This window comes from Pristiophorus japonicus, unplaced genomic scaffold (assembly GCF_044704955.1).
Source record: "Pristiophorus japonicus isolate sPriJap1 unplaced genomic scaffold, sPriJap1.hap1 HAP1_SCAFFOLD_900, whole genome shotgun sequence".
Classification (NCBI taxonomy): domain Eukaryota; kingdom Metazoa; phylum Chordata; class Chondrichthyes; family Pristiophoridae; genus Pristiophorus; species Pristiophorus japonicus.
In genome coordinates, this window is record NW_027254825.1 from 37,817 (window position 1) to 54,594 (window position 16,778).

General features: G+C 58.5%; 1 protein-coding gene across 1 annotated transcript in view; it reads left to right on the forward strand.

Moving 5' to 3' along the window:
- LOC139257726 (fructose-bisphosphate aldolase C-like) overlaps nucleotides 1-16,778 on the forward strand; it is a 111,696-nt gene that overhangs the window by 1,635 nt on the left and 93,283 nt on the right. The window contains exons 2-3 of the mRNA XM_070874593.1: nucleotides 4,677-4,796; nucleotides 7,680-7,891. Coding sequence (XP_070730694.1) covers nucleotides 4,685-4,796; nucleotides 7,680-7,891 — 324 coding nt within the window. The 5' untranslated portion in view covers nucleotides 4,677-4,684. The remainder of the gene's footprint in view (nucleotides 1-4,676; nucleotides 4,797-7,679; nucleotides 7,892-16,778) is intronic.

A 16,778-nucleotide genomic window follows, 5' to 3' on the forward strand; every position in this document is an offset into this window, starting at 1 on the left:
TCTCTGTAACCTCCTCCAGCCCCTACACCTCTCTCTATCTCTGTAACCTCCTCCAGCCCCTACACCCCTCTCTATCTCTGTAACCTCCTCCAGCCCCTACACCCCTCCCTATCTCTGTAACCTCCTCCAGCCCATACACCCCTCCCTATCTCTGTAACCTCCTCCAGCCCGTACACCTCTCCCTATCTCTGTAACCCCCTCCAGCCCCTACACCCCTCCCTATCTCTGTAACCTCCAAAGTCCCTACACCCCTCCCTATCTCTGTAACCTCCTCCAGCCCCTACACCCCTCCCTATCTCTGTAACCCCCTCCAGCCCCTACACCCCTCCCTATCTCTGTAACCCCCTCCAGCCCCTACATCCCTCCCTATCTCTGTAACCTCCTCCAGCCCCTACACCCCTCCCTATCTCTGTAACCTCCTCCAGCCCCTACACCCCTCTCTATCTCTGTAACCTCCTCCAGCCCCTACACCCCTCCCTATCTCTGTAACCCCCTCCAGCCCCTACATCCCTCCCTATCTCTGTAACCTCCTCCAGCCCCTACACCCCTCCCTATCTCTGTAACCTCCTCCAGTCCCTACACCCCTCGCTATCTCTGTAACCTCCTCCAGCCCCTACACCCCTCCCTATCTCTGTAACCTCCTCCAGCCCCTACACCCCTCCCTATCTCTTGTCACCTCCTCCAGCCCCTACACCCCTCGCTATCTCTGTAACCTCCTCCAGCCCCTACACCCCTCGCTATCTCTGTAACCTCCTCCAGCCCCTACACCCCTCCCTATCTCTGTAACCCCCTCCAGCCCCTACACCCCTCCCTATCTGTGTAACCTCCTCCAGCCCCGACACCCCTCGCTATCTCTGTAACCTCCTCCAGTCCCTACATCCCTCCCTATCTCTGTAACCTCCTCCAGCCCCAACACCCCTCCCTATCTGTGTAACCTCCTCCAGCCCCGACACCCCTCGCTATCTCTGTAACCTCCTCCAGTCCCTACATCCCTCCCTATCTCTGTAACCTCCTCCAGCCCCTACACCCCTCCCTATCTCTGTAACCTCCTCCAGCCCCTACACCCCTCACTATCTCTGTAACCTCCTCCAGCCCCTACACCCCTCGCTATCTCTGTAACCACCTCCAGCCCCTACACCTCTCCCTATCTCTGTAACCCCCTCCAGCCCCTACACCCCTCCCTATCTCTGTAACCTCCTCCAGCCCTTACACCCCTCGCTATCTCTGTAACCTCCTCCAGCCCCTACACTCTTTGCTATCTCTGTAACCTATTCCATACCCTTTTTAGAAACATAGACAGAAAAACATAGAAAATAGGTGCAGGAGTAGGCCATTCGGACCTTCTAGCCTGCACCGCCATTCAATGAGTTCATGGCTGAACATGCAACTTCAGTACCCCCTTCCTGCTTTCTCTCGATACCCCTTGATCCCCCCCTAGTAGTAAGGACTTCATCGAACTCCTTTTTGAATATATTTAGCGAATTGGCCTCAACAACTTCCTGTGGTAGAGAATTCCACAGGTTCTGGGTGAAGAAGTTTCTTCTCATCTCGGTCCTAAATGGCTTACCCCTTATCCTTAGACTGTGACCCCTGGTTCTGGACTTCCCCAACATCGGGAACATTCTTCCTGCATCTAACCTGTCCAGTCCCGACAGAATTTTAAACGTTTCTGTGAGGTCCCCTCTCATTCTCCTGAACTCCAGTGAATACAGGCCCAGTCGATCCAGTCTCTCCTCATATGTCAGTCCCGCCATCCCGGGAATCAGTCTGGTGAACCTTCGCTGCACTCCCTCAACAGCAAGAACGTCCTTCCTCAGATGAGGAGACCAAAACTGTCCACACTATCGTCCAGGGTCCACTGACCCTTGGAGGTTCCGTACTTTTGTTCAATTTCGGCGCATGTCTCTCGTAAACCAAAACCGCTGTTCGATGTATTCCCGGAGGCTTTCGAACACTTCCTCGTCCGTCACCTCTGGTGGGGCCAGCCCTCGCTTTTCAGTCGTGGGACGGTTTTTGTTCCCGCCCTCGGCCATTGTGCCGGTTTCGAACCCTGAATTGCTGCGGGCGCGAGACGCGGACTTTAAAGTCCGGGACAGGACCCTATGTTCTGTCGAGCGGCGAGTTCTCTGTTGCGGGGTTCTTGACACCAATACTACCCACAGACAGTTCTTTTAAAGATCGCGCGAATGACGCCTGCCGCGAAAGACTTCGGCCGAGGACTTTATTTGAGAGGTGTCCTTACCCTCGTGCCGATGTGGGTCCGAGGGTCTCCCGGCGGCTGATGTTCAGCGAGCCTGCCGATCTATGCCAGAATGTAGCGTGTTTCTTATATTCTTAGCAGTTGACGAGACTGGAGTCCGGTGTAGTATCCAGGCAAACGTTATTGGCTCAGTTACGTTCAGTTACATCTTGCAGTTACTAAGAATAAAGCGCGCTATCCCGTGTGTTACAGCTTCAGTTATAGTCGTAAACATGGGGTCTTCCCATTCCCTGATTGACCCCCCCCCCCCACTGCTGTTACTGGGGTCAGTTTGTCGACTCGGGACTGGCCGCTGGTTGTGACCCAGCTGTTCATTGCAGATAGCAATCGCCTTGGTCATGATGTGATTACCCCATCATGCCCCTTCCTCCTGCTGGTCACTGTTTCCCAGCACGGCCCTGTTATCTTATAAATTAATCAGGTCCCAGTTAATCAGGTCCCACACTCTGTAACCTCCTCCAGCCCCTACACCCCTCCCACACTCCGTAACCTCCTCCAGCCCCTACACCCCTCCCACACTCCGTAACCTCCTCCAGCCCCTACACCCCTCCCTATCTCTGTAACCTCCTCCAGCTCCTACACCCCTCCCTATCTCTGTAACCTCCTCCAGCCCCTACACCCCTCCCACACTCTGTAACCTCCTCCAGCCCCTACACCCCTCCCTATCTCTGTAACCTCCTCCAGCCCCTACACCCCTCCCTACCTCTGTAACCTCCTCCAGCCCCTACACCCCTCCCTATCTCTGTAACCTCCTCCAGCCCCTACACCCCTCCCTATCTCTGTAACCTCCTCCAGCCCCTACACCCCTCCCTATCTCTGTAACCTCCTCCAGCCCCTACACCTCTCCCTATCTCTGTAACCTCCTCCAGCCCCTACACCCCTCCCTATCTCTGTAACCCCCTCCAGCCCCTACACCCCTCCCTATCTCTGTAACCTCCTCCAGCCCCTACACCCCTCCCACACTCTGTAACCTCCTCCAGCCCCTACACCCCTCCCTATCTCCGTAACCTCCTCCAGCCCCTACACACCTCCCACACTCTGTAACCTCCTCCAGCCCCTACACCCCTCCCTATCTCTGTAACCTCCTCCAGCCTCTACACCCCTCCCTATCTCTGTAACCTCCTCCAGCCCCTACACCCCTCCCACACTCTGTAACCTCCTCCAGCCCCTACACCCCTCCCACACTCTGTAACCACCTCCAGCCCCTGCACCCCTCCCTATCTCTGTAACCTCCTCCAGCCCCTACACCCCTCCCTATCTCTGTAACCTCCTCCAGCCCCTACACTCCCTCCCTATCTCTGTAACCCCCTCCAGCCCCTACACCCCTCCCTATCTCTGTAACCTCCTCCAGCCCCTACACCCCCTCCCTATCTCTGTAACCTCCTCCAGCCCCTACACGCCTCCCTATCTCTGTAACCTCCTCCAGCCCCTACACCACTCCCTATCTCTGTAATCTCCTCCAGCCCCTACACCCCTCCCACACTCTGTAACCTCCTCCAGCCCCTACACCACTCCCTATCTCTGTAACCTCCTCCAGCCCCTACACACCTCCCTATCTCTGTAACCTCCTCCAGCCCCTACATGCCTCCCTATCTCTGTAACCTCCTCCAGCCCCTACACCCCTCCCTATCTCTGTAACCTCCTCCAGCCCCTACACCCCTCCCTATCTCTGTAACCTCCTCCAGCCCCTACACCCCTCCCTATCTCTGTAACCTCCTCCAGCCCCTACACCCCTCCCTATCTCTGTAACCTCCTCCAGCCCCTACACACCTCCCTATCTCTGTAACCCCCTCCAGCCCCTACACCCCTCCCTATCTCTGTAACCTCCTCCAGCTCTCCTACACCCCTCCCTATCTCTGAAACCTCCTCCAGCCTTACACCCCTCCCTATCTCTGTAACCTCCTCCAGCCCCTACACCCCTCCCTATCTCTGCAACCTCCACTCCGGGCGGACTGGTCTTTGGCCCAGGGACTCCCAGGTGTCGGTGGGGATGTTGCACTTTATCAGGGAGGCTTTGAGGGTGGTCCCCTGTAACGTTTCCTCTGCCCACCTTTGGCTCGTTTGCCCGTGAAGGAGTTCCCGAGTAGAGCGCTCGCTTTGGGGAGTCTCGTGTCTGGGGCATGCGGACAATGTGGCCCTGCCCAGCGGAGCTGGTCGAGTGTGGTCAGTGCTTCGATGCTGGGGATGTTGGGCCTGGTCGAGGACGCTAACGTTGGTGCGTCTGTCCTCCCGGGGGATTGGCAGGATCTTGCGGAGACATCGTCGGTGGTATTTCTCCAGCGACTTGAGGTGTCGACTGTACATGGTCCATGTCTTTGGCGCCATTATAAATGAATGTTGTTGGTCTGTGCTCAACTTTACTGACACCTACCTCTCTCTCTCTCTCTCTCTCTCTCTCTCGTTCTCTCCATCCCAGCTCTCGCCATGACTCACCAATTGAATGTGCTGACTCCGGAACAGAAGCGGGAACTTAGTGAAATTGCCCAGAAGATCGTTGCTCCGGGGAAGGGTATCCTCGCAGCGGATGAATCTGTCGGTGAGTCGGGGGAGGGGATCGGGTGTGGTTGATCCAAGGTCTTCCTTAACAATTTGTGTGTGTGAGCCCGGGTGGGAAGGAATGCTCCTTTTAATGGTGATTTCAGTCAGAATCTGATTGGCAGAATAGTCTCGAGGGGCTGAATGGGCCTCCTCCTGTTCCTGTGCAACAGGCTCGAGGGGCTGAATGGGCCTCCTCCTGTTCCTGTGTAACAGGCTCGAGGGGCTGAATGGGCCTCCTCCTGTTCCTGTGTAACAGACTCGAGGGGCTGAATGGGCCTCCTCCTGTTCCTGTGTAACAGGCTCGAGGGGCTGAATGGGTCTCCTCCTGTTCCTGTGTAACAGGCTCGAGGGGCTGAATGGGTCTCCTCCTGTTCCTGTGTAACAGGCTCGTGGGGCTGAATGGGCCTCCTGTCCCTGTGTAACAGGCTCGAGGGGCTGAATGGGTCTCCTCCTGTTCCTGTGTAACAGACTCGAGGGGCTGAATGGGTCTCCTCCTGTTCCTGTGTAACAGGCTCGAGGGGCTGAATGGGTCTCCTCCTGTTCCTGTGTAACAGGCTCGTGGGGCTGAATGGGCCTCCTGTCCCTGTGTAACAGGCTCGAGGGGCTGAATGGGCCTCCTCCTGTTCCTGTGTAACAGGCTCGAGGGGCTGAATGGGCCTCCTCCTGTTCCTATCTCCCTCTGACCCCCGCCCGGTCCCCCACTCCGACATGGAAAGTAAATGCAGGAGCAGGCCATTTGGCCCTTCGAGCCTGCACCACCATTCAATAAGATCATGGCTGATCATTCCCTCAGTACCCCTTTCCTGCTTTCTCTCCATACCCCTTGAGCCTTTTAGCCGTAAGGGCCACATCTAACTCCCTTTTGAATATATCTAACGAACAGGCCTGAACAACTCTCTGCGGTAGAGAATTCCACAGGTTCACAATTCTCTGAGTGAAGAAGTTTCTCCTCATCTCGGTCCGAAATGGCTTACCCCTTATCCTTAGACTGTGACCCCTGGTTCTGGACTTCCCCAACATCGGGAACATTCTTCCTGCATCTAACCTGTCCAATCCCGTCAGAATTTTATATGTTTCTATCAGATCCCCTCTCATCCATCTAAACTCCAGTGAATACAGGCCCAGTCGATCCAGTCTCTCCTCATATGTCAGTCCTGCCATCCCGGGAATCAGACTGGTGAACCTTCGCTGCACTCCCTCAATAGCAAGAATGTCCTTCCTCAGATTAGGAGACCAAAACTGAACACAATATTCCAGGTGAGACCTCACCAAGGCCCTGTACAACTGCAGTAAGACCTCCCTGCTCCTATACTCAAATCCCCTCGCTATGAAGGCCAACATACCATTTGCCTTCTTCACCACCTGCTGTACCTGCATGGCCAACTTTCAATGACTGATGTACCATGACACCCAGGTCTCGATGCACCTCCCCTTTTCCTAATCTGTCACCATTCAGATAATATTCTGCCTTCCTGTTTTTGCCCCCAAAGTGGATAACCTCACATTTATCCACATTATACTGCATCTGCCATGCATTTGCCCACTCACCTAACCTGTCCAAGTCACCCTGCAGCCTCTTAGCGTCCCCCTCACAGCTCACACCACCACCCAGCTTAGTGTCATCTGCAAACTTGGAGATATTACACTCAATTCCTTCATCCAAATCATTAATGTATATTGTAAATAGCTGGGGTCCCAGCACTGAGCCCTGCGGCACTCCACTAGTCACTGCCTGCCATTCTGAAAAGGACCCATTTATCCCGACTCTCTGCTTCCTGTCTGCCAACCAGTTCTCTCTCCACGTCAGTACATTACCCCCAATATCATGTGCTTTAATTTTGCACCAATCTCTTGTGTGGGACCTTGTCAAAAGCCTTTTGAAAGTCCAAATACACCACATCCACTGGTTCTCCCTTGTCCATTCTACTAGTTACATCCTCAAAAAATTCCAGAAGATTTGTCAAGCATGATTTCCCTTTCATAAATCCATGCTGACTTGGACCGATCCTGTCACTGCTTTCCAAATGCGCTGCTATTTCATCTTTAATAATTGATTCCAACATTTTCCCCACCACCGAGGTCAGGCTAACCGGTCTATAATTACCCGCTTTCTCTCCCCCTCCCTGTTTAAAAAGTGGTGTTACATTAGCTACCCTCCAGTCCATAGGAACTGATCCAGAGTTGATAGACTGTTGGAAAATGATCACCAATGCATCCACTATTTCTAGGGCCACTTCCTTAAGTACTCTGAGATGCTGACTATCAGGCCCCGGGGATTTATCGGCCTTCAATCCCTTCAATTTCCCTAACACAATTTCCTGCTTAATAAGGATATCCTTCAGTTCCTCCTTCTCACTCGACCCTCGGTCCCCTAGTACAATCTGAAGGTTATTTGTGTCTTCCTTCGTGAAGACAGAACCAAAGTATTTGTTCAACTGGTCTGCCATTTCTTTGTTCCCCATTATAAATTCACCTGAATCCGACTGCAAGGGACCTACGTTTGTCTTCACTGATCTTTTTCTCTTCACATATCTATAGAAGCTTTTGCAGTCAGTTTTTGTGTTCCCGGCAAGCTTCCTCTCATACTCTATTTCCCACCTCCTAATTAAACCCTTTGTCCTCCTCTGCTGTATTACAAAATTCTCCCAGTCCTCAGGTTTGCTGCTTTTTCTGCCTCTTCCTGGGATTTAACACAATCCCTAATTTCCCTTGTTAGCCACGGTTGAGCCACCTTCCCCGTTTTATTTTTACTCCAGACAGGGATGTACAATTGTTGATGTTTCTCCATGTGATCTTTAAATGTTTGCCATTGTCTATCCACCGTCGACCATCGCTCACTTGCTCATATGTTCCCTGACCCCGTGTCCCTCTCTCCCCAAAGCCACCATGGGGAAGCGATTGAAGAACATCGACGTTCCCAACACCGATGAGAACCGTCGGTTTTTCCGGCAGCTCCTGTTCACCACCAACGGTGATGTGGACCCGTGTATCGGAGGGATTATCTTCTTCCACGAGACCCTGTACCAGAGCACGGAGGAGGGGATCCCGTTCCCCAAGCTGGTCAAGGACCGGGGTATTGTCGTTGGTATCAAGGTGAGCGAGAGTGACTAACTATCTGCCCAGAGGTCAACCGGCCGCACTGTCGGAGGGGCAGTACTGAGGGAGCGCCGCACTGTCGGAGGGGCAGTACTGAGGGAGCCCTGCACTGTCGGAGGGACAGTACTGAGGGAGTGCCGCACTGTCGGAGGGACAGTACTGAGGGAGCCCCGCACTGTCGGAGGGGCAGTACTGAGGGAGCCCCGCACTGTCGGAGGGGCAGTACTGAGGGAGTGCCGCACTGTCGGAGGGGCAGTACTGAGGGAGCCCCGCACTGTCGGAGGGGCAGTACTGAGGGAGCCCCGCACTGTCGGAGGGACAGTACTGAGGGAGCCCCGCACTGTCGGAGGGGCAGTACTGAGGGAGTGCCGCACTGTCGGAGGGGCAGTACTGAGGGAGCCCCGCACTGTCGGAGGGGCAGTACTGAGGGAGTGCCGCACTGTCGGAGGGGCAGTACTGAGGGAGCCCCGCACTGTCGGAGGGGCAGTACTGAGGGAGCCCCGCACTGTCGGAGGGGCAGTACTGAGGGAGTGCCGCACTGTCGGAGGGGCAGTACTGAGGGAGCCCCGCACTGTCGGAGGGGCAGTACTGAGGGAGTGCCGCACTGTCGGAGGGACAGTACTGAGGGAGCGCCGCACTGTCGGAGGGGCAGTACTGAGGGAGTGCCGCACTGTCGGAGGGGCAGTACTGAGGGAGTGCTGCACTGTCGGAGGGGCAGTACTGAGGGAGTGCCGCACTGTCGGAGGGGCAGTACTGAGGGAGCGCCGCACTGTCGGAGGGGCAGTACTGAGGGAGCGCCGCACTGTCGGAGGGGCAGTACTGAGGGAGCGCCGCACTGTCGGAGGGGCAGTACTGAGGGAGCGCCGCACTGTCGGAGGGGCAGTACTGAGGGAGCCCCGCACTGTCGGAGGGACAGTACTGAGGGAGTGCCGCACTGTCGGAGGGGCAGTATTGAGGGAGCCCCGCACTGTCGGAGGAGCAGTACTGAGGGAGCCCCGCACTGTCGGAGAGGCAGTACTGAGGGAGCCCCGCACTGTCGGAGGGGCAGTACTGAGGGAGCCCCGCACTGTCGGAGAGGCAGTACTGAGGGAGCGCCGCACTGTCGGAGGGGCAGTACTGAGGGAGTGCCGCACTGTCGGAGGGGCAGTACTGAGAGAGCCCTGCACTGTCGGAGGGACAGTACTGAGGGAGCCCCGCACTGTCGGAGGGGCAGTACTGAGGGAGCCCCGCACTGTCGGAGAGGCAGTACTGAGGGAGCCCCGCACTGTCGGAGGGGCAGTGCTGAGGGAGCCCCGCACTGTCGGAGGGGCAGTACTGAGGGAGCCCTGCACTGTCGGAGGGGCAGTACTGAGGGAGCCCCGCACTGTCGGAGGGGCAGTACTGAGGGAGTGCCGCACTGTCGAAGGGGCAGTACTGAGAGAGCGTCGCACTGTCGGAGGTGCAGTACTGAGGGAGCCCTGCACTGTCGGAGGGGCAGTACTGAGGGAGCCCCGCACTGTCGGAGGGGCAGTACTGAGGGAGCGCTGCACTGTCGGAGGGGCAGTACTGAGAGAGCGTCGCACTGTCGGAGGTGCAGTACTGAGGGAGCCCTGCACTGTCGGAGGGGCAGTACTGAGGGAGCCCCGCACTGTCGGAGGGGCAGTACTGAGGGAGCGCCGCACTGTCGGAGGGGCAGTACTGAGGGAGCCCTGCACTGTGTCGGTGGTACACCTCCTCTTTGATAACGCCCGCTTGCCTTTATGTCGGAATGCCATTGTACAATTCACGATGACTTGGCGAATTGAGTGGCTGGCCTCTGGCCAATTTGGAGATTTCCGCTGTTGGCTGTGAGTTCAAGCGGGGAAGAGTGTGGGTGTGTGCAGCAGCCCTGGGCCAATATTTCTGTCAATTAACCCACGTCGCCCACAACTAGGGCGATCCGGTCACTTATCACGGTGCTGTCTGTGGGAGCTTGCTGTGCGCCTAGTTTCTGTCGCGTTTCCCACGTTACCTTTGGCTACGAAGGCCTGTGGCATGTCCGAAGGTGGTGCAGAAATGGGCATTGGATCCTTTTCCTTTTGCAGACTGTAAAGTGGGAGGGGGGGGGGTTTCGAGGGGACGGAGGGGCAGGGCAAGGGGAGGTGTGGGGCACATTTCCACAGGCTTGAGTTAACGTTATTTTACGTGGTGCCTGAGGAAAAGAGTGTTTGAAGACCAGGCCCTCAAATCCAGCACCCAGCTCATGGTCTACAGGGCTGTAGTGATACCCGCCCTCCTGTATGGCTCAGAGACATGGACCATGTACAGTAGACACCTCAAGTCACTGGAGAAATACCACCAGCGATGTCTCCGCAAGATCCTGCCAATCCCCCGGGAGGACAGACGCACCAACGTTAGCGTCCTCGACCAGGCCCAACATCCCCAGCATCGAAGCACTGACCACACTCGACCAGCTCCGCTGGGCAGGGCCACATTGTCCGCATGCCCCAGACACGAGACTCCCCAAAGCAAGCGCTCTACTCGGGAACTCCTTCACGGGCAAACGAGCCAAAGGTGGGCAGAAGAAACGTTACAGGGGACCACCCTCAAAGCCTCCCTGATAAAGTGCAACATCCCCACCGACACCTGGGAGTCCCTGGGCCAAAGACCAGTCCGCCCGGAGTGGAGGGAGTGCATCCGGGAGGGCGCTGAGCACCTCGAGTCTCGTCGCCGAGAGCGTGCAGAAACCAAGCGCAGGCAGCGGAAGGAGCGTGCGGCAAACCAGTCCCACCCTCCCCTTCCCTCAACCACTGTCTGTCCCACCCTCCCCTTCCCTCAACGTCTATCTGTCCCACCCTCCCGTTCCCTCAACGTCTGTCTGTCTGTCCCACCCTCCCCTTCCCTCAACGTCTATCTGTCCCACCCTCCCGTTCCCTCAACGTCTATCTGTCCCACCCTCCCCTTCCCTCAACGTCTATCTGTCCCACCCTCCCCTTCCCTCAACGTCTGTCTGTCCCACCCTCCCCTTCCCTCAACGTCTGTCTGTCTGTCCCACCCTCCCCTTCCCTCAACGTCTATCTGTCCCACCCTCCCGTTCCCTCAACGTCTGTCTGTCCCACCCTCCCCTTCCCTCAACGTCTGTCTGTCCCATCCTCCCCTTCCCTCAACGTCTATCTGTCCCACCCTCCCCTTCCCTCAACCACTGTCTGTCCCACCTGTGACAGGGACTGTGGTTCACGTATTGGACTGTTCAGTCACCTAAGGACTCATGTTAAGAGTGGAAGCAAGACTTCCTCGATTCCCAGGGACTGCCGATGATGATGACGACATATAGTTCAATGTACGGAGTGTAACGAATAAGGCCAATGAGCTAAGAGCACAGCTAGACACTTGAGAGTGTGACATGAGGGTCATTACAGAGACATAACTGAAAGAGGGGCAGGTTTGGCAGCTCAATATTCCTGCCCCCAGCTGGTGTACTCTGTGTGAGAGACCCCTAGCCTGGGAGGGCGAGGGGGACAGAAGGACGGTGATCGAGGGGTACACACACTGACCCCCCCAAGTCCCGGGGACGGAGGGATGATGTTCGAGGGGTACACACACTGACCCCCCCAGTCCCAGGGATGGAGGGACGGTGATCAAGGGGTACACACACTGACCCCCCAGTCCCAGGGATGGATGGACAGTGATCGAGGGGTACACACACTGACCCCCCCAGTCCCAGGGATGGATGGACAGTGATCGAGGGGTACACACACTGACCCCCCCAGTCCCAGGGATGGATGGACAGTGATCGAGGGGTACACACACTGACCCCCCAGTCCCGGGGATGGATGGACAGTGATCGAGGGGTACACACACTGACCCCCCCCAGTCCCGGGGATGGATGGACGGTGATCGAGGGGTACACACACTGACCCCCCAGTCCCGGGGATGGATGGACAGTGATCGAGGGGTACACACACTGACCCCCCAGTCCCAGGGATGGATGGACGGTGATCGAGGGGTACACACACTGACCCCCCAGTCCCGGGGATGGAGGGACGGTGATCGAGGGGTACACACACTGACCCCCAATCCCAGGGATGGATGGACAGTGATCGAGGGGTACACACACTGACCCCCCAGTCCCGGGGATGGAGGGACGGTGATCGAGGGGTACACACACTGACCCCCCCAGTCCCAGGGATGGAGGGACAGTGATCGAGGGGTACACACACTGACCCCCCCAGTCCCAGGGATGGATGGACAGTGATCGAGGGGTACACACACTGACCCCCCAGTCCCGGGGATGGAGGGACGGTGATCGAGGGGTACACACACTGACCCCCCCCAGTCCCAGGGATGGAGGGACAGTGATCGAGGGGTACACACACTGACCCCCCCCAGTCCCGGGGATGGATGGACGGTGATCGAGGGGTACACACACTGACCCCCCAGTCCCAGGGATGGAGGGACAGTGATCGAGGGGTACACACACTGACCCCACAGTCCCGGGGATGGATGGACAGTGATCGAGGGGTACACACACTGACCCCCCAGTCCCAGGGATGGAGGGACAGTGATCGAGGGGTACACACACTGACCCCCCAGTCCCGGGGATGGAGGGGCAGTGATCGAGGGGTACACACACTGACCCCCCAGTCCCGGGGATGGAGGGACAGTGATCGAGGGGTACACACACTGACCCCTCAGTCCCGGGGATGGATGGACAGTGATCGAGGGGTACACACACTGACCCCCCCAGTCCCGAGGATGGAGGGACAGTGATCGAGGGGTACACACACTGACCCCCCAGTCCCAGGGATGGAGGGACAGTGATCGAGGGGTACACACACTGACTCCCCCAGTCCCAGGGATGGAGGGACAGTGATCGAGGGGTACACACACTGACCCCCCAGTCCCAGGGATGGATGGACAGTGATCGAGGGGTACACACACTGACCCCCCAGTCCCGGGGATGGATGGACGGTGATCGAGGGGTACACACACTGACCCCCCCAGTCCCGGGGATGGATGGACGGTGATCGAGGGGCACACACACTGACCCCCCCAGTCCCGGGGATGGAGGGACAGTGATCGAGGGGTACACACACTGACCCCCCCAGTCCCGGGGATGGATGGACAGTGATCGAGGGGTACACACACTGACCCCCCAGTCCCGGGGATGGATGGACGGTGATCGAGGGGTACACACACTGACCCCCCAGTCCCAGGGATGGAGGGACAGTGATCGAGGGGTACACACACTGACCCCCCAGTCCCAGGGATGGAGGGACGGTGATCGAGGGGTACACACACTGACCCCCCCAGTCCCGGGGATGGAGGGACAGTGATCGAGGGGTACACACACTGACCCCCCAGTCCCGGGGATGGATGGACAGTGATCGAGGGGTACACACACTGACCCCCCAGTCCCGGGGATGGAGGGACGGTGATGGAGGGGTACACACAATGACCCCCCAGTCCCGGGATGGATGGACAGTGATCGAGGGGTACACACACTGACCCCCCAGTCCCAGGGATGGATGGACGGTGATCGAGGGGTACACACACTGACCCCCCAGTCCCAGGGATGGATGGACAGTGATCGAGGGGTACACACACTGACCCCACAGTCCCAGGGATGGATGGACAGTGATCGAGGGGTACACACACTGACCCCCCAGTCCCGGGGATGGAGGGACAGTAATCGAGGGGTACACACACTGACCCCCCAGTCCCAGGGATGGAGGGACAGTGATCGAGGGGTACACACACTGACCCCCCAGTCCCGGGGATGGAGGGACAGTGATCGAGGGGTACACACACTGCCCCCCAGTCCCGGGGATGGAGGGACAGTGATCGAGGGGTACACACACTGACCCCCCAGTCCCGGGGATGGAGGGACAGTGATCGAGGGGTACACACACTGACCCCCCAGTCCCAGGGATGGAGGGACAGTGTTCGAGGGGTACACACACTGACCCCCCAGTCCCGGGGATGGAGGGACAGTGATCGAGGGGTACACACACTGACACCCCAGTCCCGGGGATGGAGGGACAGTGATCGAGGGGTACACACACTGACCCCCCAGTCCCGGGGATGGAGGGACGGTGATCGAGGGGTACACACACTGACCCCCCAGTCCCGGGGATGGAGCGACAGTGATCGAGGGGTACACACACTGACCCCCCAGTCCCAGGGATGGATGGACGGTGATCGAGGGGTACACACACTGACCCCCCCAGTCCCGAGGATGGATGGACGGTGATCGAGGGGTACACACACTGACCCCCCAGTCCCGGGGATGGAGGGACAGTGATCGAGGGGTACACACACTGACCCCCCCAGTCCCAGGGATGGAGGGACGGTGATCGAGGGGTACACACACTGACCCACCAGTCCCGGGGATGGATGGACGGTGATCGAGGGGTACACACACTGACCGCCCAGTCCCGGGGATGGATGGACGGTGATCGAGGGGTACACACACTGACCCCCCAGTCCCGGGGATGGATGGACGGTGATCGAGGGGTACACACACTGACCCCCCAGTCCCAGGGATGGATGGACAGTGATCGAGGGGTACACACACTGACCCCCCAGTCCCAGGGATGGAGGGACGGTGATCGAGGGGTACACACACTGACCCCCCAGTCCCAGGGATGGATGGACAGTGATCGAGGGGTACACACACTGACCCCCCAGTCCCGGGGATGGATGGACAGTGATCGAGGGGTACACACACTGACCACCCCCAGTCCCAGGGATGGATGGACAGTGATCGAGAGGTACACACACTGACCCCCCAGTCCCGGGGATGGAGGGACAGTGATCGAGGGGTACACACACTGACCCCCAGTCCCAGGGATGGAGGGATGGTGATCGAGGGGTACACACACTGACCCCCCCCAGTCCCAGGGATGGAGGGACAGTGATCGAGGGGTACACACACTGACCCCCCAGTCCCAGGGATGGATGGACAGTGATCGAGGGGTACACACACTGACCCCCCAGTCCCAGGGATGGATGGACAGTGATCGAGGGGTACACACACTGACCCCCCAGTCCCGGGGATGGAGGGACAGTGATCGAGGGGTACACACACTGACCACCCCCAGTCCCAGGGATGGATGGACAGTGATCGAGGGGTACACACACTGACCCCCCCAGTCCCAGGGATGGATGGACATTGATCGAGGGGTACACACACTGACCCCCCCAGTCCCAGGGATGGAGGGACAGTGATCGAGGGGTACACACACTGACCCCCCAGTCCCGGGGATGGATGGATGGTGATCGAGGGGTACACACACTGACCCCCCCAGTCCCAGGGATGGATGGACAGTGATCGAGGGGTACACACACTGACCCCCCAGTCCCGGGGATGGATGGACAGTGATCGAGGGGTACACACACTGACCCCCCCAGTCCCAGGGATGGATGGACGGTGATCGAGGGGTACACACACTGACCCCCCCAGTCCCAGGGATGGAGGGACGGTGATCGAGGGGTACACACACTGACCCCCCCAGTCCCGGGGATGGATGGACAGTGATCGAGGGGTACACACACTGACCCCCCCCAGTCCCGGGGATGGATGGACAGTGATCGAGGGGTACACACACTGACCCCGCAGTCCCGGGGATGGATGGACAGTGATCGAGGGGTACACACACTGACCCCGCAGTCCCGGGGATGGATGGACAGTGATCGAGGGGTACACACACTGACCCCCCCCAGTCCCGGGGATGGATGGACAGTGATCGAGGGGTACACACACTGACCCCGCAGTCCCGGGGATGGATGGACAGTGATCGAGGGGTACACACACTGACCCCCCCAGTCCCAGGGATGGATGGACGGTGATCGAGGGGTACACACACTGACCCCCCAGTCCCGGGGATGGATGGACAGTGATCGAGGGGTACACACACTGACCCCCCCAGTCCCAGGGATGGATGGACGGTGATCGAGGGGTACACACACTGACCCCCCCAGTCCCGGAGATGGATGGACGGTGATCGAGGGGTACACACACTGACCCCCCAGTCCCGGGGATGGATGGACAGTGATCGAGGGGTACACACACTGACCCCCCAGTCCCGGGGATGGAGGGACAGTGATCGAGGGGTACACACACTGACCCCGCAGTCCCGGGGATGGATGGACAGTGATCGAGGGGTACACACACTGACCCCCCAGTCCCAGGGATGGAGGGACAGTGATCGAGGGGTACACACACACTGACCCCCCAGTCCCAGGGATGGATGGACCGTGATCGAGGGATACACACACTGACCCCCCAGTCCCAGGGATGGAGGGACAGTGATCGAGGGGTACACACACTGACCCCCCAATCCCAGGGATGGATGGACAGTGATCGAGGGGTACACACACTGATCCCCCAGTCTCAGGGATGGAGGGACAGTGATCGAGGGGTACACACACTGACCCCCCAGTCCCAGGGATGGATGGACGGTGATCGAGGGGTACACACACTGACCCCCCCAGTCCCAGGGATGGATGGACGGTGATCGAGGGGTACACACACTGCCCCCCCAGTCCCAGGGATGGAGGGACAGTGATCGAGGGGTACACACACTGACCCCCCAGTCCCAGGGATGGATGGACGGTGATCGAGGGGTACACACACTGACCCCCCAGTCCCAGGGATGGAGGGACAGTGATCGAGGGGTACACACACTGCCCCCCCAGTCCCAGGGATGGATGGACAGTGATCGAGGGGTACACACACTGACCCCCCAGTCCCAGGGATGGATGGACGGTGATCGAGGGGTACACACACTGCCCCCCCAGTCCCAGGGATGGATGGACAGTGATCGAGAGGTACACACACTGACCCCCCAGTCCCAGGGATGGAGGGACAGTGATCGAGGGGTACACACACTGACCCCCCAGTCCCGGGGATGGAGGGACAGTG